The 27,102-nt window shown below is 38.2% G+C and overlaps 1 protein-coding gene across 3 annotated transcripts in view; it reads right to left on the reverse strand.

Annotated features, from left to right (window-relative positions):
• Positions 1-27,102, reverse strand: part of Graf (GTPase regulator associated with FAK) — a 711,082-nt gene that overhangs the window by 29,769 nt on the left and 654,211 nt on the right. For all 3 annotated transcript variants that reach the window (XM_067142923.2, XM_067142924.2, XM_067142926.2), the window contains 2 exons: positions 13,367-13,492; positions 13,195-13,252 (listed from right to left, as the gene is read on the reverse strand). In XM_067142923.2, the coding sequence (XP_066999024.2) occupies positions 13,195-13,252; positions 13,367-13,492 (184 nt within the window). The remainder of the gene's footprint in view (positions 1-13,194; positions 13,253-13,366; positions 13,493-27,102) is intronic.

Genomic DNA, 27,102 nt, shown 5'->3' on the forward strand with positions numbered 1-27,102 from the left:
ATGCTTGGTTGTTATCAACAGCTTGTAATAAAAGTATGTGTGTAGAAGCTGGTGTTTCTATGGCATAATTTGATTTCCTAAACCGGTGTAATGAGCAGAAATGAAGATATTTCAACAACAGCAATGTACGAATGTATAGAGACTGTCCTTGTTATTTCCTATTTTCAAATTTATACTTTGTCTCCTCTTTCCGCATGTTCCCTCTTCCCACACCAACCTACTGTGCTTATCCTGTTAGGTGTTCCTATGCATGTTCCAACCTTTCTATATATAAGTTCCATATTTTATGAGATTAAGTTGGAAAAAGAAGAGAGAGAGGCTAACATCTTTAGTAAATATGTATACACTTTGGATTGGAACTAGGTAACATACATAACTTTAAACAAGTTTATTCTGTCTCTTGGTTTTTTTCTTATTCCCTCCACCGTAAGGTAAAAGAAAAAAAAATGCACACAATTATGTATTCAAGCATGATGGGTTATGGATTATATTCATTAATATTAGCTGAACTTTTACCTCTTATAACTTCTCTTTTACTTCCTGCTTGAAAATAAAAGCACGTATCTGGCGCATAAAGTGAGACTGTTATTCAGCGAAAGCTTTTGCTGGCAATGTTAGAGCTAGGCATAAATTTAGAAATATTATTGGACTCACCTTACTCCTCAGAAGATTTTAAATGTCAAGGTAAGAAGAAATACAGGTCAAGCGCAAGGAATGATCTACCTCACTAGAGCTGCAGTACATTAATATTATCTTAAATGTTTTGGAAATTTTTAAAGAAGAGGGCTAGGATTAGAAGGAAGCTACCATGATATTAACTATTTGCACTCTCATGATGACACTTTTTCAACAATTATCATAAATGTTGATGCAGCTCCATCATTCAAAATCGTATGTTTCAGTTGTTTGCTGCTACCTCCAGCCAGTTTGTGAATCCTTTGTTCCGAGACTTTTCAGTAGTTATATCTAGGTTTCCAGCGTGAGTGCATTATGGACTTCCTGACTAGTTTTCTTGATCATCTTTCACCTTTCAACATGTTTTACTGGATTGTTTATCTTTTCTGCCTTAGGTGTGCTATATTGAAAAATACTCATTCTGATACAGACAAGTTCGATTTCTTTCTTGACAAGGAGTATACAACTCTCTTCTTTCTTAAAAAAATAATACTATATTAGCTATATCTTGATTTTATTTACTTAATTACTCTAAATGATCAACCTGTTCAGGTTTTGAATTCCAGACCTGGCCTCTTAGGTTTTTTCCCAACTGGCATCAATTCAGCCTTGAAAATGCTAATTTTCAAATAAATACAGTATAATGGAATATTAACTTCCCTCCCATTTTGGAAGGTAAATGACTAACCTTTCTGGAGTATTATTGAACACATACCGAGTTCGATAGCTGCAGTCGCTTAAGTGCAGCCAGTATCCAGTAATTTGCATACAAATTTGTATTTTTTATTTTTCTATTCCGTCTTTTCAGTACAATCGATTTTGTGTTGTTAGAAGTTCACATTGCTACAACACTACATTAAAAGGGACATGTTTCGCTTGGTTTCAAGCATCCTCAGCCTTTGTAATATATCTCAAGGTTAAGACCTGTCATTGTTAATTTGCTTATAACTTATTTGTACTTAATTATGATTCTAAAAACGAAGTGGTAAAATACGTAAACATAGGCATTTGTAAACACAATGGACAGTTTAACAATTTAAATGACAGTGCTAAAATTAATTCTAATGACATTGACGTCCAAAACACGGTAATATCTTCACAATAACGAGATTTGGCTAAAATTCTCAAGTTCTTTGTTTTTTAAAAACAATTGTTAGTTGACTTATTGTATTAAAATTTGAGTCGAAAATTCCATTAAAACTCAAAAGTGTCTAAAGCTTAAAATCTTAAATGCATTGGAAATATTCTGCTTCATGTGTTGATTTGAGCAATGCTTCTGTTTCCTCGAACTAGTCTTGATATGACGAGCAGATTTTACATTTGAAGTAGACTGTTTTTATGAGAGCTTAGTCAAAAGGGACGTCAATCCAAAAATCTTGAGGTGTTGATATGTTTTCTTTTTACAATATTTAAATGACCGTGCGTCCCTTTGACTGCTACTATAATGCCTCGTGGTACTTGTTACATTATGGTGACTGCTTGCTTTTGTGTTTCTACTCCTTGTTCCTTGTTCCCTGTTACATGTAACAGTATCCAGTATTCGGGAGATAGTGGGTTCGAACCCCACTGTCGGCAGCCCTAAAGATGGTTTTCCATGGTTTCCCATTTGCATACCAGGCAAATACTGGGGCTGTACCTTACTTAAGGCCACGGCTGCTTCCTTCCCACTCCTAGCCCTTCCCTGTCCCATCGTCGCTGTAAGACCTATCTGTGTCGGTGCAACGTAAAAAAAAAAGAAGAACACATTTATAGCCACTCCTGGTCAAGGAAATAACAATCATATGGCCTCAGTTACCATGTGCAGACATGCTGTCTGTATTTCAATTTTGACATTTCATATTACTCTACCAGACTGATTTCAGCCTGGCAATCCACGGCTGTGTTTAAACTAAGTGTGTCACCAGATCTTTTAAATGTTTACAGTATACAGCATAGAGTGATGAATGGACTACTCTCTGCCCTTCAAAAAACTGATAACTCTTGTAGGGTTTGACCTGCTATCTACGGATCTGGACACCGACACACTACGACTGATCCACGGAGGGATACCTCAATAGTTCTTGCATTCCTTCCTGTTCCCCTGCCTATGATTGGTGCAATTGCAACTAATCCATTACTCTACCCAGCCATTTTAATCCTGCTTGCCAATAAATTTAACCATTTCTCACTGAAGTTTGTCCACGCCTGCTCCTTTGTAGCACTGCAGTATATTCACCCTACTTCCTCAAGTGTGATTTCATCATCATTCTTATCGCAAAGAATTCTGCTGTTTAAGATTTCATTTAGAAAGATTTTCCTTCACATACTTATGATCAAATTATGACAAATATCCAAAACATGAAAAAATTAATCAAGTACTACAGCTTCCAATAAGGAGATACTTGATAAAATTTTTGTTAAAAGACAGATTAATGTTTCTTTAAAAAAAAAAACCAGGATTTTCCATTTATTCACTTACAATAACAGGTCATGTAGATGAAGCCTGTGATCCATGATCCAAGTCCTGTTCAAAATGGACCTACAACATTTCCCAAAGGAAGAGAATACTGAACCATATGAAAGAGCAACTGTATAATGAAGATTATTCTTTTTCTAAGTTACACATGACTTCAGCTTTATATTACTGCAAACAACAGTCCACTTCATGGTCAGTTTCAAATGCAAAAATATACAGATTATTTATGTTAAAATTTAAAATGTAGCCCAGTGATAAATCTATGAACTTCTAGTATAAGATGCTGTTAATACTATTTCCTTCATAACCCATTTTAATATTACAGAACACTAAATACAAGTATTGTACGTAAGAATTTACAATACTTTAAAATGAAAGAATACCTAATGCAGGAAGACATTTTAACTACAGTATAAGAAGTCATAAATAATGGTTAAAAGTTATCTCTAGGTCTATACTCAATTCTCCTATCAGAATAAACTGGAATCCAAATATCTAGTATTCCTTTAATAAAATAACAAAAGAACAAAACAAAATTTGTGGAATAATAACAACACACAAGTTCATAGATTCTAAAAAGTACTTTCAACTGCATGCCAAAATAATAGGTCAAGGAAATGACAAATTACCATGCCTCAGTGGAATGGTTTGAAATGGAAGATGTTAAAGGACTCCAGATTGCCATACAAAAGGCAAAGAGGTGGTTTGAAAGAGTCTTCCATACAAGATGAGTCGAACAATGTATGTGTTATTCCTACTGCAGTACACAAAATTTCCGTTCTCCAGACAGCCATTCATGATATTCATGTTCCTATACATTAATGTATGTATTATATTCATATTATTTTTAAATGTTACGAATGATATCGAATGTAGGTACCATTGTGAAAAATGGATTATAATTTTAACACATTAGCTGCCACACTACATTTGACGACATTTGAACGAAATAAGGTTTCTTATTATTTTATTGTGCATATATACTGATAATTAATCATAAACGAGGCAAAACATTAATATTCAGGGGCTGAAAGTGGTGCAACAGTCACAGCACAGAATGACTAGCAAGAACACTTCCATTTAAAATACGCAGGGGAAATCTTGACCAAGACTGGATCACGGCTGCTTAACATTCCTCTGCATGTGTAACATGAACTGACCCTTACCTGCCAACTGATTTAACAATTTGTGATATTAGAAGAAAAAGTGTGTACTCTTTGAAATATATTAAAACTGTTATATTAGTTTTGAAGTGATATGCTTGTAAAATTTGGTTTTAAGGAGTGTGTGCTAACACAAGTACTTACAGTACTTACACTTACAAGTGTTACTCTATTATGTTGTTTTTGAGGCTTTTCTTTGTTTATTTTCTGTTTATAAGGTTAGAAATTCATGTCTTATTATTAACTTCATCAATAAATAACATACAGCATTATTCCATACATAATTGTTCGACTGATATTCGCTTTAAAACTGCTTTGATGTTGAAACATTTGATTATAGAGAGCTGATTACGGTTTAATATGTATTGTGATGATGTAACGTGCCTGTTTCCGTGATATAAGGACTAAATTATTATTATTTCTTTTTTTTTTTTTTTAGTTTTTTGCCTCTACTGCAAAAAATGGAAAATGTGCCATACAGCGTTGTTTGGTGGCGTACTTCTATTTATCCTAAAATTACCCAACTTAAAATTCTAGGCTGCCACGGAAAATGAATATAAGTTAGAAAAATTACTTTTACTCTTCTGCCCTATTAACTTGTACTATCAAAGGGTAGAGAAGGGTCCACCTATTCCATACCATTAGCTTGTATAGTCTCCTATATAATTGGGACTAGTTTCAACTCAGATTATAATTGATCTGGGAGTTGGAACTCAGATCACCTCAGGAACATTTGGTTGCTGTAGGAGCGACGACATTGTTCGGCACCAATCGCAGCAGTTTAGATGTGTCATTTGATTTCAATTTTGGATGTGTTGTTCGGACTTCATCAATGTTTTAAATTTGGTTTGTAAATTGAGACATAACAGATTATTTACTTTATTATTGGTTGTATGTGAGCATGTTTTTCCAACTGGTTCGTAGCTGAAGATAATAATTTCATTTGGCTATTTCTAGCCGAGTGCAGCCCTTGCAAGGCAGACCATCCGACAAGGGTGGGCAGCATGTGCCATGTGTAGGTAACTGCGTGTTATTGTGGTGGAGGGTAGTGTTATGTGTGGTGGGTGAGTTGCAGGGATGTTGGGGACAGCACAAACACCCAGCCCGCGGGCCACTGGAATTAACCAATGAAGGTTAAAATCCCCAACCCAGCTGGGAATTGAACCTGGGACCCTCTGTACTGAAGGCCAGTACGCTGACCATTCAACAAACAAGTCAGACAGTAGGTGAAGATGACCCAGTATATATGGGGTCGAAACTAGTCCCAATTATATAGGACACTATACAAGATAATAGTATTGAATAGGTGGACCCTTCTCTACACTTTGATAGTGATCAATTGTCAGTACGGACCGTAAAGAAATTCATAACCTATGATATTTACTTGTACTGTTACAACCAAATGAAATATTGTACACATAGTTTAGATGATGATGATGATGATGATTGAAGGGGCCTAACAGCTAGGTCATAGGCCCATAATGGTACACGGTGCAACAAGATGAAACGATAATTAAAACTTCAAAATGTTGTTTGAGTCATCAGTCCATAGACTGGTTTGATGCAGCCCTCCATGCCACCGTATCCTGTGGTAACCTTTTCATTTCTACGTAACTACTGCATCCTGCATCTGCTCTAATCTGCTTGTCATATTCATACCTTGGTCTACCCCTACTGTTCTTACCACCTACACTTCCTTCAAAAACCAACTGAACAAGTCCTGGGTGTCTTAAGGTGTGTCCTATCATTCTATCCCTTCTTCTCGTCAAATTTAGCCAAATCGATCTCCTCTCACCAATTCGATTCAGTATCTCTACATTCGTGATTCGATCTATCCATCACACCTTCAGCATTCTTCTGTAACACCACATTTCAAAAGCTTCTATTCTCCTTCTTTCTGAGCTAGTTATCGTCCATGTTTCACTTCCATACAACGCCACGCTCCACACGAAAGTCTTCAAAAACATCTTTCTAATTCCTACATCAATTTTTGGAGTGAGCAAATTTCATTTCTTAAGAAAGCTCTTCCTTGCTTGTGCTGGTCTGCATTTTATGTCCTTTCCTTTAAGACTTCATTTCCTAATTTAATATTTCCTGCATCACCTGCCTTTGTTCGACTGTACTACATTACTTTTGTTTTGTACTTATTTCATCTTGTACTCCTTACCCAATACTTCGTCCATACCATTCAGCAGCTTCTCGAGATCTTCTGCAGTCTCAGATAAAATAACAATATCATCGGCAAATCTCAAGGTTTTGATTTCCTCTCCTTGAATTGTGATTCCCTTTCCAAATTCATCTTTGATTTCCTTTACTGCCTGTTCTATGTAAACAATGAAGAGGAGGGGGGAAAAACTGCAGCCTTGCCTCACTCCTTCCTGGATTGCTGCATCTTTTTCAAAGCCCTTGATTTTTATCACTGCAGACTGATTTTTATACAGATTGTAGATAATTCTTCATTTTTGGTATCTGATCCCAATCACTTTCAGAATCGTAAATAGCTTGGTCCAATCAATATTATCGAATGCCTTTTCTAGATCTACGAATGCCATGTACGTGGGCTTGTCCTCCTTGATTCGATCCTCTAAGATCAGATGTAAAGTCAGGATTGCTTCATGTGTTCCTACATTTCTTCTGAAGCCAATTGATCTTCTCCCAACACAGATTCAACTTGTTTATCCATTCTTCTGTAAATAATACGTGTTAAAATTTTGCAGGCATGAGATACTAAACTAATGGTGCTGTAGTCTTCACACCTGTCAGCACCGGCTTTTTTGGGAATAGGTATAACAACATTCTGCCGAAAATCAGACGGGACTTCTCCTGTCTCATACATCTTTCACACTAAATGGAATAACCTTGCCACACTGCTTTCTCCTAAGGCAGTCAGTAATTCAGAAGGAATGTCATCAATTCCAGGTGCCTTGTTTCTATTTAGGTTTCTCACAGCTCCGTCAAACTTTGACCTCAAAATTGGGTCTCCCATTTCATCAGCATCAACAGCCCCTTTTGTTCCAGAATCAAATTATCTACATCTTTACCTTATTACAACTGTTGGATATGTTCTTGCCATCTTTCTGCTTTGTTCTTTCCCTAGAGTTGGCTTTCCATCTGAGCTCTTAATATTCATACACCTAGATTTCCTTTCTCCAAAGATTTCCTTGATTTTCCTGTATGCAGCATCAACCTTTCCCAGGACCATACAACCTTCGACATCCTTGCACTTCTCCTTCAGCCAGTCTTCCTTAGCTACCTTGCAATTTCTATCCACTTCATTCTTTAATCGCCTGTATTCTTTTCTGCCCTCTTCATTTCTAGCATTCTTGTATTTTCATCGTTCATCAATCACGTCTAGTATCTCCTGAGTTACCCACTGATTCTTAGGTGATCTTTTCTTCCTTCCTAACATCTCTTCAGCAGCCCTACTGACTTCATTTTTCATGACTATCCACTCTTCCTCTATTGTGTTTTCTTCAGCCTTTTCATTTAGCCCTTGTGCCACATGTTCCTTGAAACAATCCCTCACACTCTTTTCTTTCAACTTGTCTAGATCCCATCATTTTGCATTCATTCCTTTCTTCAATTTCTTCAGATGGCATTTCATGACCAACAAGTTGTGGTCAGAGTCCACATCTGTTCCTGGGAAAGTTTTGCAATCCAACACTTGGTTTCTGAATCTCTGCCTAATCATAATGAAGTCTATTTGATACCTTCCAGTGTCTCCAGGTCTCGTTCACGTATACAGCCGTTGTTTGTGGTGTTTGAACCAAGTATTGGCAAGGACTAAATTACGATCACTGCAGAATTCAACGAGCTGACTTCCTCTTTCGTTCCTTTGTCCCAGTCCGAATTCTCCTACTGTATTACCTTCTCCTCCTTGGCCTACCACTGCATTCCAGTCTCCCATCACAATTAGATTCTCGTCACCTTTTACATATTGTATTAAATCTTCTATCTCTTCATATATTTTTTCAATTTCCTCATCATCTGCTGAACTAGTAGGCATATAGACCTGCACTATTGTGGTGGGCATTGGTTTGGTGTCTATCTTGACGACAATAATTCTTTCACTATGCTGGTCACAGTAGCTTACCCGCTGCCCTATTTTCTTATTCATTATTAAACCAACACCTGCATTTCCCCTGTTTGATTTTGTGTTGATAATTCGGTAGTCGCCTGACCGAAAATCCTGTTCTTCCTGCCAACGTACTTCACTTATACCAACTACATCTAACTTTAGTCTATCCATCTCCCTTTTCAGGTTCTCTAACCTACCACAACGATTCAAACTTTTATCATTCCATGCTCCGACTCGCAGAATGTCAGTATCCATCTTCCTGATGGAGATCCGAATGTGGGACTAGTTTACCTCCGGAATATTTTACCCGGGAGGAAGCCATCATCAGTAATCATTCATATAGAGAGAGCTGCATGTCCTCAGGTGTTAGTTACGGCTGTGGTTTCCCGTTGCTTTCAGCTGTGTAGCAGTATCCACACAGGTAAGCCATGTTGAGTATTATTACAAGGCCATATCAGTCAATCATCTAGACTGCCGCCCTTGCAACTTCCGAAAGGCTGCTGCTACCCCCTTTCAATGAAATGTATCCACTGACTAAAATCTAAAACAAATGATGATGAAAAATGACCATTAATGCAAAACATCAGTGGATCCAATTCACAATGCCTCATATTCTGACATGATGCTTGTTGTCCAAAGGGGTAAAAAAATCCAGGTCAACGGCCCCTCGTAACTGTACTAATCATTGGTAAAGCAGAACTATGGTATTCCTCTTATGGTGGTTCTAATCACAGGTAATGTAGACTCATGCTACGTTAAACATAATGGCACCACTCACGGGTTGACACAGACCCATCGTATTACTCACATAAGGGTACTACTCACGAGCAATGTAGACCCGTGGTGTTATCACTTAGTGGGACTAAACACGGGCGCCAGTATTCCTGTGGTGTTCCTCAGGTTGTGGAACTAATCATAGGCCATGTATATTCATGGTGTTGCTCACATAGTGGTACTAATCATAGGCAATGTAGACCCAAGATACGTAACGCAGACCCATTCTGTACACAGGGGAACCAATGCAATTCACGTGGACCCATCTCTACCCTTTGGTAGAAACTCGAAGGTGCAAGTTCAACATTCCCGATGTGGACACCAGTCCACTTTCTGACTGTAATTTTGTCTTCATTAGTAAGGAATTTCATGAATTTTTCTGTATCCATAACTAGGCTATCACAAGACAAATACGCACCACGCTAGTCAATTACACACAATTATGTTCCTAATCCAGATACAGTAGAACATCGATAATTCGAAATCAGTTAATTCAAAATCTCGCCTAATTCAAAGCAGCTCTCATTCCCGGAAACATGAGGTACAGTTTTGCATGTTATTTAAATCGTTTAATTCAAAATACCGATAATTCGTAATTCGAATTAAACAATATCGGTCCCGTTACTTACCGAAATTCAGACTTTTAATTCGAAACTGCCTTTACATTTTTTAAAAATAGCATTTTACAGAGTAATTTAAATTAAAAATTTCTCCGCATCATGAAAGAACACGTCTTCCGGAACGTGCAGGGGTAACTTTGCGCACTTCCACCTACTTCGGCATGTCTACAGTGTGCTTCATATCTGCTATGTTCGAGCGGAATCGTAATTATTTTGTATTCGGCATTTTAAGGAACGCCGTAATATCACGTAGCAGGCAGTGTGTGGGGAGTTAGAATCCGCGAACTCTGGCGATGCCGACAGTTGGCGAAAAAGCGTGGCTTATAGCCTATAATCAATTCGTACGCACCAAACAATATTGTCAATGCCGATGAAACTGCATTGTTTGTTTATTTAATTTTTTTAAATGCTGAGGCCAAACGGACTTATGGTTTTAAAGGAGAGAATTGCCAGTCGGGAAATGTACTGTGTTGCTATGCAGTGCACACTGCACACAGAAGTGAGAGACTTCCTTCCCCCATCGTAGGAAAGTTCGAAAAGCCATGATGTTTTAAGGGCGTCGGGCACTTTCCATGCCAGTACAAGGCATCTAAAAATGCAAACAGTACAGTAATTCAAAAGATAAAGCATTTGCATAGGGGTGCCAGCATAATTTTTCTTCGTCTTTGACTCGTGTTTTTCTTAATTTCGTTGCGTGAGGTTACGTTTGCCATTGTTTTATACAACTGCATTATTTGAATACATTTCTGAAATAGTGTTTTCCATGGCATTTGAAAAGTTTAAACTGAGAATCAAGGTGATTGCATGAATTAATGGGTCTCAGAAGTGCCATGGCGGGAAATCGTACAAGTATAGTCACTGTACTATTGTTGTAATGTGGACGGAAGTGAGAGACTTTCTCCCCTCGTCATAGGAAAATTTGATAAGCCGCGATGTTTTAAGCACATCGGGTACATTCTGTGCAAGCACAAGGCATCTAAAATGCATACGGTACAGCAATCCACACGGGAGCCAGTATAGATTTCTCCTCGTCTTTGAATCATGTTTTCTTTCTTTTGATTTCATTGCGTGAGGTTGTGTTTGCCGGTGAGTTAGCCAAGTGCATTATTTGAATACTGTAAATGCACCTTGTTGGATACATTTTGGAAATAGGCTTTTTTTTTTTTTTTTTTCATGGCATTTGAGATGCTTAAACTGTAACTCAAGGTTAATTGCATGCAGGAACGGGTCTTAGAATACATTGTGACAAAGCAAGGGTTGGCATCTCCGAAGTATGTGTTGGCAGTTAATTCGAAATCACGTAATTCGAAGTCCGATTTTTGCGTCCCAACGACTTCGAATTAACAAGGTTTTACTGTATAAGCCACCATATCAAGCAACAAATATTCTTTACACTTCACTGCACAACTCAACACAAAGTAAACTTCTAACTTCTGAATGGAATGTGAAATATAAGCACAAATAGGCTCACTGTGTCATTCAGCAATCTCGCTGCTAACCAGCAAGCAAAACTGAACATTCTTGAGGCTAACGGCTTGCTCCCTATGGTGCAACTTATCCTGTGAAGTTCAGAAATTTAAGGCTCTTTTCCGTAATCATGCAACTGTGGCGAAGACTCTTACCTGAGTTGGAAATCATGTTTCTTTCACAAGCGATGACAAATAACCTTTTCAGGGCTAGGAAATATGTGATCGTACTACTGTAAGCAGTAATAGCAAAAATCCGTGATGCGATATGTGAGGTATTTTTATAGATTTAATACAATGAGAATCGGGACTTTGAATCTACGACGTGCTAAGCGGGAAAATGTGCTAATGATGAACGCACTAACAAGGTCTCAATGTAATTGCAAGTAAAGTCGACCCATGGTGTTCCTCACTTAATCGTACTAATCACAAGTAATCTCATGGGTCTAGTTCCATCATTCCTTGGTCGCCCAATATAGTTGCCTCTTACGACAGTTAGGAGATATCATGGGTGTATTCTGTGTCTGCGCGCCCCATCCACAGGGGATAAATAAATGGATCCGGCACTTTGAAAAATGAAGTACCAAACAAAAAAAAGACAAGATCCATGAAGGGCGTGAAAATAAAAGACTCCCTAGGCCACAAGTACTCTAATACTGCCGGGGTCAGAAAAGAACAAGAGTTGACCAAAGGAGGTCGGACAGGATAGATGAAAGTGATGAGTGGCACCTAAGTGGAAGCAATGCCAGGACTCAGTTAAGGGCACCGTGGTTGCCAACCCACGCTCCCAAGTTGAGAGCACTTGGGGCCCCTTTTAGTCACCTCTTATAACAGGCAGTGGGTACCGTCCCTCACCCACAGGCGGTCAAATAGTTTAGTTCTGACTTATACTACTTAGACCAAAGATCAAAATCCCTTTCAGGACTCACAATGTGGACTTACCTTATTTTGGCCATTTTCTAACTTATACTCGTTTTCTCTGGCAGCCTAGAATTAGTGATTGTAAGCTCTGTTGTTCTTTAGTAGTAATACATTCCCAAGCTATAGAAATAAGTGACATTGTGATACAAATTAAATCTGCAATGGTTAATCCTTCACTAACAACCTCACTCCTCACCGTACCTAGTACACCTCATTAAAGTGTGGCCATGGTTTTTGCAGTTTCCCCATAACTGCATAACCTTTAGTGGTGCTATCTGAGGATCTAACCAGTCTCTGGGTTGATAACCTAACAGACTATAACCGTATAATCTTTGGTGGTAGTATTTGAGGACCCAACCAGCCTCCATGCTGAAGCCTGAACAGACTATCTCTAATAATATTATTGGCTTTATGTCCCACTAACTACTTTTACGGTTTTCAGAGATGCTGAGGTGCCGGAATTTAGTCCCACAGGAGTTATTTTACGTGCCAGTAAATCTACGGACACGAGGCTGTCGTATTTGAGCACCTTCAAATACCACCGGACTGAACCAGGATCGACCCTGCCAAGTTGGGGTCAGAAGGCCAGCACCTCAACTGTCTGAGCCCCTCAGCCTGGCACAGACAATCTCACACTAGCACAGAAATCCAATAACCATTTCTACTAGTTTCTGTATCTATTCAAACTCATCCATTACCTTCACATACCTGTGTTTCAATATCTTGGCAATGAAATTGCTCATTAACACTATGTATTAATATCTCTGATAATAATTACAGCCACACGTAAAATTAACACAGATTGAAGAAAAGAAAAGAACACTTTGACTACAGCAAGAATTTTCATAGTTCAAACTCCAACATATATTTTGGAGTAAAATTTATGTTTTTACATTCTTGTCACAAGCAGTACACAAATAATATAAATATTAAAATAGCAGTACTAGAGTCTTAAAAGAGAAACGCATAATACTGAAACATCAGCTACCTTACAGTACTTAGAAATGACTAGTAGTAAAAACCAGGATAATTAGATACTTACGAATCATGGGGTCGGTAGCTGGTAGCATAATGACATTCCATCTTCGAGCCAGCAATACCTGAATAACAAGAAGTATTAACTGTATAAGTATATTCTGAAAAGCTTGTGTTCCATAAAAAAGGATGAAAGATGCTGATAAACGTACTGGATATATAAAACAATTAAAACTTACCTCCTCTTTTATGCTTTTGTGGTGACACGAGAGGATAACTAGCATGGTTAGTGAAGTCTCTAGAAGATGATACAGATTCACTGGAACTGCTATTGCTATGGGAATGGTCCGTTCTGTCTGAATTAACTGAAATCATATTTAATAATTTAGTACCTATGCAACTTACAAGAACATCAGGGAATAGAAAGAGGGAAGAAAGCAGAAGTAGAAGAAATTAGCAACAATTTGATTCATATTTGGCATCATTATGTTGTATAATATTCTTGCTTACTAAGTGTTCCAGCTATGTTTATGACAAGCAATTTCAAGGCAAATTTATTTAGGTGTTTATGAAAGTGACTAAACAGTTCTGAATTTAAGAAATATTTCTGCACTTTACGGCAAAAAATTTTGTGCTTAGAATCAAAACCCCCACTCCCAGAATAGATGGCTTCAATTTAGTGAAGTTCAATTTTTTATAGCTCAGCAACTCTGAATACTATTTAAACAAAATTCTGCACAATGAATATACAGTACATTCATTATAACTTATAAAACAATGTTCAGATTTTTAAAACTATTAGTACTTATTAGGACTCGGATGTTTAAGACCTAAAAATAGCCCAAATAAGTAAGCAAATATGACCTCAAAAGTGACAAAATATGATGTAAAAATTACAAAATATGACCCAAAAATTCTTAATCTAAATATGGCCATTTTACAATAAATTATAAATCAAAGCGGCAATTCCTTTGATACATATTTGTTAACTAAATTCTTTATTCTTACTCTCATAATAATTTTCTGAATATTCATGTTTAGCAGTTATTCACAGTCTATTGTCCTTGATTCACTTACCAAACATTTGTGAATACTTACATATAAAGTATTAAGTTCCCTAAGATTATCAGATCACACAACATTTCAAAAGTGAAAACATGTTTGCACCCGCATTGGTGGTTTGAAATACAAGAAATCAATGTATTTTTTTAAACATTTTGGAATGTTTAAGCCCAGATGTCATTGATATTTTTCAAATGCATTAAAATGAAATTGAACACTATGAAATGAATTAAGTACATGTCTTTCAGTACATTATGGTTAGGTAGCAGCGCCTATAGTTTAAACTCGCGTACATTTTTCATTCTTCTCCGTGGGTGGAATTGAAGTGTATCTTCAAAGCATCAGGTGCGAAAGACCTCCAGCTGTCACTTAACACATTCTTGTAAGAAGAGAAGCTCCTTTCTATGTTTACAAGACGTTATTGGTGCATATTTATATAATGTTAAATCACTGCTATCGTGAATACACTCATCTTGAATGGTACTGGTACTTTCTCCTCTAAGAACATAATTTATCTTGCACACACAGCGAAAACAGTCATTTAGATTAAGCATGTTTTGAAATTTCCGTTTTACACCGACCCCAATTATTCCATGTGATTGTTGTACTAAAAGTACAACACTTCTCACAATTTCAATACTTGCATGAATTTCTAAGCTAGCAGCTTCTAAACAAGTAATTACACTCAATATAATTCCAAAGTTCGACTTAATATATACCAGACTTTCTGAGAAACTACTGGAAAACAATTCCTGTGCAATCTTGATAGAACAAGCATCATCTTTGTTGAAACCGTTAACAATGTTTTTGATAGTGGAGTAGTTTTCGCAGTAATACTTGGCAGCATCGAGCGACATCCACAACCTAATAAGAACTGGCTGTGGAGGGAATGGTGTCAAAGGAGCTAACTCCTTGGAAGTCTCAAACTGCAGTCGTGCTTTCAAAAAAAAAAAAACATTAGATATTATTGTATCAACTTCAGGAAAATGTCCACAAATTTCTTCTGCCACCCTATGCAGAGCATGCACAAGGCAAGTGAGGTGAATAACATCCTGAGGTCTTCGGCAGCTTCAACCATGTATGAAGCAGCATCAGTAACAAAGAGAAGAACGTTTTCCTGTTTAATTTCATCCTTCCACAAAATTTTTAGTGCATTATCAAAAAGAATTGCAATCGTTGAATGATTTGCTCTCTCTAAAATTTCTGAGGTTTCCCCAGGGTGATCAGCACGGAGTGTTCCAATTATTACATTCCCTACATATCTACCTGCAGCGTTCATAGTCTCATCAATAAATATCCAAATCTTATTGTCTGCTACATATTGTCGTATTTGATATAGAGTATCTTCGTAGCAACACGGTAAATAGTTTTTTCGCAGGGTTGATTCTGTAGGAAGAGATTTCTTTGTGGGTTTCTCCAGGAAATTCTTGAAATGGGGATAGTTCACCTTGCTTAGAGGAATGTTTGCAGACACTATCATCTCACAAAGTTCCTTTGAACGAACTGAACATCTGAGTATCGCTGAGGATGTAACAGCCTTATCGAATATCAATTGCTGCCTCTTTTAATCAACATGTTGTCGTTTCATAATTTTGTCGTTTGATTGCTGCTGTGTTCTGCCATGTTACAATGTTGTTGCATATTAAAACGTTTTTCAGCCACGATTTTCACTTCACAAACAACTTGCAAAATAAAACTAAACTGCCTGTACAGAAATATTCTTCTCCAAATTCCTTAACAAAGCTTCATAACTTAACACTAGTAGAAAACTTTTCCTTAGGCATACTGGAATGTGTGCTGGGATACAATTTACTGTAAACTGACGCGTGTGAAAGTGAAAGGAGGTTGAGGTTCTAATATCTGAACAAAGACAAGTGAGTGACTGCCAGAAGTAATTAGCTCACTGCTGGGCTGGGTTTTCAGGATTATTTCTGTCTCTAAATGGGAGACCGGGTTGCAGAGTACAGCGGGTGAGGTAAAAGATGCAGTACGGTCAATGACCTTCATTCTATACAAAGGGTATTCCACTTGTATTAACTGCAAATGTGATACCGAGAAGCAGTTTTGTGAACACTAGTTCACATTCAGTAAGTTGAAGATGAATTTGCACAGCTACAGCTGTCGTCAAACTGCCGAATTACTACGTTTCTATGAAAGCTAAAAATATGACCTTGTGACAAAAAATAGCCAAAATATGCATTTATATGACAAATAAAAATCACTTAATTGTGATGATAACCAACATGATTTGCACCAAAACCCAATCAGGCAAGAAAATAGAGACAAAGAAAGAAATAGGATTTTTCCTAAACATCCAAGCCCTGTATAAATTTTACCAAATTTACATATTCAATTTTTGCTGATAAATGGGGTTTTCACTGTCTGGTTTCTTGGCTGAATGGCAAGCGTAATGATCTTCAGTTCAATAAATTGTGGAGAAGACCAGGAAGAAGAAGAAATTGACTTTGCATTGTTATTACTACAGTTCATTGAAAAATGATGCAAACTACATGAAAAAACGAAAAACATAAATCAAATAACAGAATATTATTATCAAATATTGTAACTGTCTGTGAAAAAAAACTTTGTTACTTAATACACCAAGTACCAAATTCTCCACTTAAGCTGATACAGTGTATAGTTAACTCTTCTTCTAGAGAGTATCAACTACGCATTTTGTTACACAGACATTGTACATACAGTACTTGTATATTTTTATGTGTGTGTCAGTTTACATTGTGTTAATTCTTAGTACCATAGCACTCGGTCCACAACCGTTATGTATTACCAGGACCTACCGAATTTTATGAGTCTAAAATCATACTGAAATTCTTAACCTACAACACAGAGCATCTCATTTGTACTTTTATTCCAGACTTTTTAGCATGTTTAGTGTACTTGTATTATTTATTGCTCATGTATGTCACACGTAACATTTCACTTTCATTTGCAACATTTTGAGCGCCATAGCCCTTGCCTAATTCAACCACACTTCATATTGTAAATTATATATTCATAAGATCCTTACTGCTTAGAAACATGTTTTTAGGATTTCGTGAAATATTGTGTATGTTTAGTATGGCTGATGATGACCCCGAGTAGGGTTGAAACTAGTCCCATGTAATGTAAATAACATTGTAAATACAACTTAGTAGTGAATAGGTGGAAAACTCTCCCATGTATAATTTATATGTTATCTCAGTTCAATACGGACCAATACCATGAAGTTCATAAACCTTGATGAAAAAAAACAACAACAAAGGGTTGATACATTTTTCGGTCTACATTTTCAGGTCTTTCACTTTATGTAATTCTAAACTGATTAGATGGCGACATCAATACTTGGCCCTTTATCCCACCCAATACTATGGCTGCCCTGTCATTCCTGAGAAGACTGCATATATTCTAATCAGACACATTTAATATTCAGCTCTACTAATATAATATTTGAATTAATTCAGAGTGAATTCAAACTAATTATATCTTCAATCCATGCTCTACATATGCCTCAACAGACTACCAATTTAACATCAAATAACAGAATATTACATAGGTAATTTACAATATGAAGTGTGGTTGAATTAGGCAAGGGCTATAGCGCTCGAAATGTTGCACATACTGTTACTTCATTCTTGATCTCGGAAGGCAGCACAGGTATCGTGGGACAGAACTGAACTAGCTCAAACAGAAGAGAAGCCGTCGTACTGAACTAGTGGTGAAGGTATACAAAGGAAGCGAAAAATGCTCAGAATGGACTTATTAATATAGCAAGTTTACACAATACATATACTGCACAATGGAGGAATAATATTAATTTTCATGTCAATACAGTGCCAATAGTTTATGCACACACTTTGTGCAATCAACGAATAATGGTGAAGTTACCCCAAGAAGTCAAACTGATATCCAGGAAGAATCGTTCATTCTTTTTTTTTTTTTAATTTTTTGATAGAGAATATGTCTATAGTTTTAGAACTTACTCGGATCAGTGAGCGTTACAAAAAAACTAACTGAAATATACACAGCGTTGCAATGACTGTGTTTAATATCTCGTTTTAAAGAAGAAGGAGCTATATCTAGGTAGGAGAGTTCAACTTCGGCACTTGAGGTACTAAAATTGCTGTGCCATGTAGCTAACAATCAGTGTACCTCTGGACTCTTGTCATATGAGGTGCAGTTTGATTCATCCCTGTGGGTTCTACATGTATCCAGCAAAAAACTTCAAGTAGTGAACATAGACAATAAAAGACTTCAAAAAATATTGAAAACACATTTGAGAAAACAGATCAGCTTGTCACATTTTCAAGGAGATCACAGTTACCAATGTCCAACGTCAAAAGGCTTATCGGGAGTGTATCAAAGTTACAACAGCCTAGCAGCATGAGGCAAGTTCCGCAATACTGTAGGCCCAGACGAGCCTGCCCCAGTGGTAGAAAATTATTTGGAACTCATGATGTTGAAGAGAAACAAATTTGTTTAGAATTTTTTTTTAAATTTCTACACTAAAATTTCAAACCCATACTGACTAGCTATCTTACTACAACACCATCTATCATGTGTTACGTATTGTATGTCAAAACTTGCAACCATGAGCCGAACACAGTCCAGTTCAAATATTTCTATAGTAGTTTACTGTCACAGTAACTCATGTCAGTATGTAAATTCTTAATTCAGCGAGTGTAAAATAGAGGAAAATTATATTTTCCTTGCACAAGTAACGTAAAAAACAACCGTGTGACTTTAAGTTGTGCTTATCTAGTGTTTTACTGTGCACTTACACTTGTGACTATACCAAACATAGAACAACTATGAATATGAGGGAGGAGCCAAAATTGCTTGCCCATCCAAGCCAGCCAATGGAACAAACAAACAAACAAACAAACAAACAAACAAACAAACAAACAAACAAACAAACAAACAAACAAACAAACGTGCTGGCAAGCAGTGTTCGATATCTAAATTTCTTTTCATGCACGAAAATTATTACAGATTCAATTGTTTTGGTGATGTTATGTAATAGTGCTAAAAATACTAAAGCTGTCCATCCAAACCCTGTGATTCTGTGACCAGGAATTCATGAGATACTATCTGCCTCTGAAATGAAGGGATAGTTTCAACATCTGTTTCTCCCACATGAGTGAGAAAGATGAGAAGGTGCTGTAATATTCAGGTTCGCTGGGGAAGTGTGTTTGGAAGATCTCTCGGCGAAATACAAGCAATAAGGCGACAGTACTGCGGTATCAAGTTAGTGTTGTCGAAGTTTAAGACGTGCTGTCAGCTGAAGTTGTGTATTCATAATGTGTCTTAGCAAGCCGAGTAGCAGTCGGACACTTGATAGCGGTATTACTCGTAAAGTTTTACACAAGTCAGGTGAAAATATAATATACAGTATATATGACTTTTTAAAGATCATTTCAAATACAGAAGTATGTGAGAACAGAAATATTTCACAAAGCCAGGAGCTGATGGCTCAAGCTTGCAATGTGAGTGTACACAACATGTCCAATATTCCAGGGAATAAGCCCACCCTTAGATCACCAGGAAAACATCGCACAGTTCAGAAACGTGCAATAAATTTCAACAATTTTGAAAAGTGTGTTTAACGTCAAACAATATTTGGCTTGTATGATAATGGAGAATTTCTAACAACTAAGAAATTGGTGTGCTTATTGAAAGGGAAAATTAACTTTTTTTTTACCGACACAAATAGGTCTTATGGTGACGATGGGACAGGAAAGGGCTAGGAGTAGGAAGGGAGCAGCCAAGGCCTTATTTAAGGTACAGCCCCAGCATTTGCCTAGTGTAAAAATGGAAAACCACAGAAAATCATCTTCAGGGCTGCCGACAATGGGGGTTCGAACCCACTATCTCCCAAATACTGGATAGTGGCCGCACTTAAGCGACTGCAGCTATCAAGCTCGGTAAATAAACTGTAACTATTACGGCTCTGTCTCTTCCATATACACGTTATCATAATCCCTCAACTTCAAATACAAGTGAAACAAATGACGGCAAGAAGTTCCTTTTAGAAAGAAGCAACATTGTTGCTGCCAGAATAAAATATTTTCATACAGTGCAAACATACTCTATGGACCTGGATGAAACCTGGATTAATCAGAACCACTTGAAGGACATATGGCAAGATTCATCCGGAAGAGGGAGCCTGCGAGTACCCGTAGGAAAAGGAGGCAGGCTGATCATGTCATGTAGAGTCGGCGAAAACCAGGCTTCGTATGCAACAGTAAGTGTTCTGAATTACCTGGAAGAGGGACCGATCATAATAATGGATAACACTAACTACCATTCGAAAGTAACAGACCTCCGGGCTGAGTGGCTCAGACGATTGAGGCGCTGGCCTTCTGACCTGAACTTGGCAGGTTCAATCCTGGCTCAGTCCGGTGGTATTTAAAGGTGCTCAAATACGTCAGCCTCGTTTCGGTAGATTTACTGGCATGTAAAAGAACTCCTGTGGGACTAAATTTCAGCACCTTAAAACCGTAAAAGTAGTTAGTGGGACGTAAAGCAATTATTATTATTGTTGTTGTTATTAAAGTAACAGACAAACTGCCCATCACGAGCTCTCGCAAATCAGATATACAACAGTGGCTGCAGGAACACAACATTTCATATAATCCAACAGACAAAAAGGTAGAGTTACAAGCCCATGTCATACCACTTAAAACAGTTGAAAAAAAGTATGAATTAGATCAGGTCGCATTGGAATTGCACTACGAAATTAACTGCTTGTCCCCATATTGTCGTCAGCTGCAACTCTAATCCCAGTAAACATATTCTTCAGCAGTTTACATTTACACACTCACAATGCTTTGTGAATATGTTTCATATGACTTAGTAGCTCAGTCTTTGCATGAAACATACGTCCACACAGATCACATGGAATGGCTGGGGAAGGGCGGGGCGGCTTTGACGGAGCTTCCGTGCTTGTCGTTTATCCTCTTCACGTTGTCGTCGTTCCTGTTCAAACACCATAACTGATGTGGAAGCAGTGTGGTACCAAAGTGTACGATTCTCAGCAAGCGTATCCCTAGAACTGAGTGTTACTTCCAGCTCTTTTCATAGTATGCTTTAGCTGATCCTTGAAACGTCTTAAAGGGGTTCCATAAACTCTTGTGCCAGAGCAGAGTTCACCATACAGGAGTTGACGAAGAAGCCTGGTTTCACTCATGCAGCGGACGTTCGCTATCCATCTGAGACAGTGGCCAGTGATGGTAGCCTCAATGCTTATAGCAACCGCTTTCTCAAGAACTGCAAGGTTGGTGACACAGTCCTCTCATTTAATGTTCAAGATGGATCTAAGTTTTTGCAGATGAAAGCGCTCTACCTTTTCAATATCCTGACGGTAGAGGGTCCAAGTTTCACAACCTTAAAGCAGTGTTGATATGACGACGACATGGTAAACCATGATCTTGGTATGCATTGTAAGGTTATTCATGAAGACAACAGGATAAACGTCCAAATGCTGAGTGGGCAGCACCTGTTCTCCTATCCACATCTTGTGAGCAGTTAGCATTTGTTGAGAGGATACTTCCTAGATATAAAAAATGGTCGACCTGCTCCAGAGGAGTATCCCCAATTCTTCAACATCTTGGCCTTTTCCCATATCACGTAGGATCAGCATTGCTTTGGTGGATTCTTCTCTTCCATAAATGTATATCCTATACTTCTTCCTCTTCCAACCTTTTTCTCTTAGATCCCCTTCTACCTTGTCTTTCCATCTCATTTTTGGTCTTCTTCTCTTCCTTGACCTTTCAATTTCCAGGTTTCCAATTCTTTTCCCCACGTAGTCCTCCTCTCTTCTCTGCACACGTCGATACCATCTTAGCCTATTTTCGTGAACCTTCTTTCCTAAGGGTCCCACTTTCACGGATACTCTGATGTAATCATTCCTTACTCTATCCTTTCTTGTAACTCTGCTCATCCATCTTAACATTCTCACTTCTGCCACTTCCATCTTTCTCTCTTGGGTTTTTGTGATCGTTCAAGTTTCTACACTATAAAGCATCGCAGGTCCCACCACAGATTTAGCTGCAATGGAGATATTCAAAGCTGGGAGGTTCAACCCAGGTGCAGGCTGTGTGAATACTTTGGTTTTCTGGACATTAATAGAGAGACCAAAACGATCGCAAGCACTCTTGAAACAATTGACAGATTGTTGTAGCTCATCAGGTGTGAGAGCAGGGGTGGCAACGTCATCTGCATATTGCAATTCCGTAACGGAGGAAATCTTGGTAAGCTTTTGGGAACGGTCGAGCTAGATTGAACAGTCCCCCATCGAAGCAATATCTGACCTTTTACACCTTGTTATCTTTAGATGTTCCATATAGCATGGCAGCTAGATAAAGATTGAACAAGCAAACATCCCTGTTTCAATCCATGAGTGATTGAAAATGGATCAGAGATAATATTTTGATGAATGATTTGCCCAGACGTGTTATCATGAAGAGCCTTGACCAGAATTACAAAATGCTGCGGACAGCGAAAGTGTTTCAGTACTGTCCACATAGCTGGTCTTGGAACTGAGTTGAAAGCCTTTCACAGGCCATAAAACACTAGGTATATAGGAGTCTGTTGCTCTCTGCACTTTTCCTGGATTTGCCTTGCACAGAAGATCATATCTGTTGTGCCTCTGGACATTCAAAAACCGCACTGTGACTCGGATCGAATCCTCTCAGAAATAATCTGCAGGTGATTGAGCTAATTTCTAACAAGAGTTTTACCTGCTATAGATAGCAATGATATAACTTGATAGTTACTACGAACACCTTTTTTGAAGAGAGTAATGATAGTGGTATTTTAAGGTCACCCAGTTTTTCACAGGTTTCCCATATTAAGAGGATAAGCATATGAAATCTAATCTTTAGAGGTAGGCCTTTGCTTTGAATCAATTCCAGAGGAATGTTGTCTGGGCCAGGAGCCTTGCCAGGTTTCAGTTTACTGAGAGCAGCATTGAATTCCTTGAATGTTGGTGGGAGAGCCATCCATGGTTGTTGGGGATGTAGAGACACATCATCGAGAAACTCCAATTAAGAAGAGTGGAGAAATGTTCTTTCCAACGCTCTAGGATTTCTCAACTATCAGTAATAGAGGTAGCAGTATCAACAGCTTTCAGTGTCCCAAAGGAGAAGCGAGTTGGGCCATATAATGTTTATTCCTGCATACAAGTTGCACAGGTCTTGGGCATCAGACATACTTTGCAGTTCCTGAACTTTGTGCTGCCACCAGTTATTCTTTATCTCTCTTATTTGCGCCTGACATTTAAGCCTGAGTTTGAGAAAGTGTTCTTTCTTTGCATCTGAAGATGGATCTTGAAGAAGGGATAGACGGGCTTAGCCTAGGTGCCACATAAAATTTCTTTGTTGTTGTCGTCATCAAACCAGTCTTGTCTTACCTTTTTCTTAAAACCAATGGTTTTCTCAGCTGATTCTGTGATTACTTTCCACAATGTAGCTCATTCCTGCTCTATGTTTTTTGTGTTGACTGGAGCATTTGTCAGCATGTCAGAGATCATGTTGTGGAAATTGATGGCAGTGGGACCATCCTGAAATTTAGATTCATCAAACTTCTGCCTGGATGGGGTTTGAAAATGCCAGGGTGGTTTATGATGAAGACTGATCCTAAGTTGCGATAACAGTAGCTTGTGATTCATCCAGCAATCATCATTAGCTGTCCTACTAATACAGACATCCTTCTTATCACATTGTCAAGTGACGATGTAGTCAAGGATGTGCCAATGCTCAGAGCGAGGGTGCATCCATGTGCTCTTGAAGCAATTAGGTACGTGGAACTGCGTATTAGTTACGGAAAGTTTATGTTTGGTACACAGACCGAGAAGCACCAATCTGTTGGCATTGCAAGTACCGAGTCCTTGTTTGCCCATCACATTTTCCCATAGCAGATCCTTCCCTACTTTAGCATTGAAGTCACCTAGAAGGAAGAGCTTATCTTTAGTTGGTACAATGGAGATCATTGTGGAAAGCATGTTATAGAACTGTTTCTTAGGATCTTAATCAGTATCTAATGTAGGAGCATAAGCAGAGATGAGAATGAGAAACTATCTCCAGAGAGTGGTATACGGAGAGACGTAAGTCTTTCACTAATTCCAGTTCGGACAAACTGGTGATTAGCAACCATATTCATCTTCACAGCAAATCTAACATGAATATGATGCTCTCTATCATCCTTCCCCTTCAAAAAGATGATATATCCTGAACTGGATTCAATGCTTTCATTGGATAATCTTGTTTCAGTCAAAGCAGCTACATCAATATTCAATCTAGAAAGCTCATGGGCAACAAGAGCTGTTCTCCTTTCAGGTTCGTAACTCTCTTTCGTGTCAAGCAGTGTTCAGACATTCCATGGTCGCCCAGCTGGACAAAAGTGCGAGTTCTGATGTTTAGCCCACCTTTTCTAGGGCCTTCCCCACTTGTGGTGGGCAGCAGTAATCCTAAATAGGCCTGTCCAAACACGGGTGCAGGACCAAATTCCCAAGTAGTCACAATTCTTAGAACCAACGTGCAGGTCCAAACTGAAAGCTTCTGGTTTCGCCGGAGAACCTGCCTCCACTGTCCTTATCCCATTGCCATTGGACTTAGAGTGAAAAGTGACAGCTAAAGAATGTGCCATTGGTGTGGTTTTGTTTAAGGTGGATCGCAACTTGCCAGGAAGTGACCCACACACTATGATTTCGGAATCATTCACCACGGCACATAAGCATAAGACGTGGTGTCAAACGCCGAAACTGCAACGAACTGCCGCTGACTCGAGAAAAACCAAGCTGCGCCTTCATAGCCAGTCTGTCTGGCATTTTCTCTTCCACTTCACTCGCTGTACCGAAGCCCATCTTCTTCGCAGAGCAAACCGTAGAGTAATGGTATTTCAGTAGCATTTCCTCTACTAAGGGACCATCAGCCCTCCTAAAGAGCCTCATCTGCTTGAAGCCATTGGCCTCTTTATATTGTACTTTTATTTATCGCCCAGTCCAGGGCTGCCTCTTCCGCCATTTCCACCATACTGAAGTTTATCTTCTCCGCTGTAGATGCCGTTGAGGTCTTCACTCGTAATGCTGAGCTGGGACTCTTACCAGATGTTACACACTGGGTCAGTGAGCTCTGGGACTCACATAGGCATAGGCGCCACTCCCTGGGTAGGGCTGCCTCCGAGGAAGGTCCCTACCCGCTACCCAATATCATTGTCAATATAATCTGATTGAGATGATACGGGCTAAAGCGAAGGGTGAAGTCGCCAATTTAAACAATACATTTCGACTTACAGTCATGGAATAACTTGCATATGAAACTTGATAGTGTTAATAATAATAATTATTTATTTATTTACATTGTTTATGCCCACATTGGAGCACCAAAATCAACCCTATACAATAAAATCTTCAAAAAGTAAGTACATCAAAAATAAATTCAGTTTTTAAAACTTGATCCCAAAACTTTTTCATTCTAGATGATCTTGCAGCCCTTTCGTCTGCTGATATAACATACTGCTTACGTTTTGATGATTTAAGTGATAGTTTTGTGTATTTGTTGTTTAGAATCATCTTCTCTTCTCTATTTTCAATTTGCTCCGTAATAATTTTCAATCACCCAAATCCATTTGTATTTCTTTAAACCAAGTGTATTTTGTTTTACTATTCCAAAAAAAATCAAAAAGCTGTTTTAGGAGTCTAAAATTTGGTAAACAATATATGTGTCCAAAAAATGCAATCCTCCATTTTCTCATCGTGTCAATAATTGATTCACTTTCCTTGTAAATTACTGAATTGGGCAAAAGTCTCCACTGGCCATCAACCTGATGTTCTTTTTATTACTAATTTGTCCGGAGAATTCTTCTATCCACTTTCTGCAGTTTGTCTGTTGTTGCTTGGGTATTTAGTTTGAACAATGTTTCACTTGCATACGTTGCTTATGGTTTGATGACTGAGTTATAATGGCAAAATTTAGCATTCATTGAAAGAGACTGTTTTTTGTAACTTGGCCATCTCAATTTTAGAGTTCTATTATCTATGGATGCTTTTTCATTAGCATTCCAAGTGACAATTTCACCAAGATATATACATTTATTTACAACTTTTATTTTCTGAGTATTATTTAACATAATATGTGGAGTGTCAACTTTAAAGGATGGCATAATTTCAGTTTTCTCAAAAGATATTTTCAGCCCAACCTTTGCTGCTAATCTTCCTAGTTCCTCTTCTTGAAATTTTGCTTCTTCTATACTATTTGCTAACAGTGCCAGATCATCAGCAAATGCAAGACAATTTAGTCAAATATTTCTTCCAATCTTAACAGTTGGAGGAGATACCTTACTCCATTCACGCATAATGTTTTCCAGCACACAATTAAACATCAATGGGGATAATCTATCTCCCTGTCGAAGACCAGTATGAATTTCAAATGGTTAAGAGATTTCATTTCTGAACCTAACTTTAGACTTTGTGTTTCTAAGAGTGACCGCAATAAGGTTAACAAGTTTCCGATGTAGACCAAATTCAGTATGGATATGTAGTAATGATTCACGATGGATAGTACCATAAGCCTTCTGAAAATCAACAAAAGTGATCACTAAATTTTTTGCTCCTAATGCGTTGATGTTTTATGATGGGAAGCAGCAACAAATGTGCGCCTTCATACCTTCTTCTCAGGTCACAGACTTCCAAGTGGATCCCACCTACCACGCAAGACCTGGACTGCCCTGAATAGAATCAGAACAGGACATGGCCAGTTCAGAGCCGCTCTCCATAAGTGGAAAAAGCTACCTAATTCAGATTGTGACTGCGAGCTCCACACCAGACTATTCATCATATCGTCAGGGAATGTAAGATTCAAGCCTACAACGGTGATGAAGATCACTTCCTGCTGGTATCTCCAAATGCTATACGTTG

The sequence above is a fragment of the Anabrus simplex genome, chromosome 3, assembly GCF_040414725.1.
Source record: "Anabrus simplex isolate iqAnaSimp1 chromosome 3, ASM4041472v1, whole genome shotgun sequence".
Taxonomy (NCBI): domain Eukaryota; kingdom Metazoa; phylum Arthropoda; class Insecta; order Orthoptera; family Tettigoniidae; genus Anabrus; species Anabrus simplex.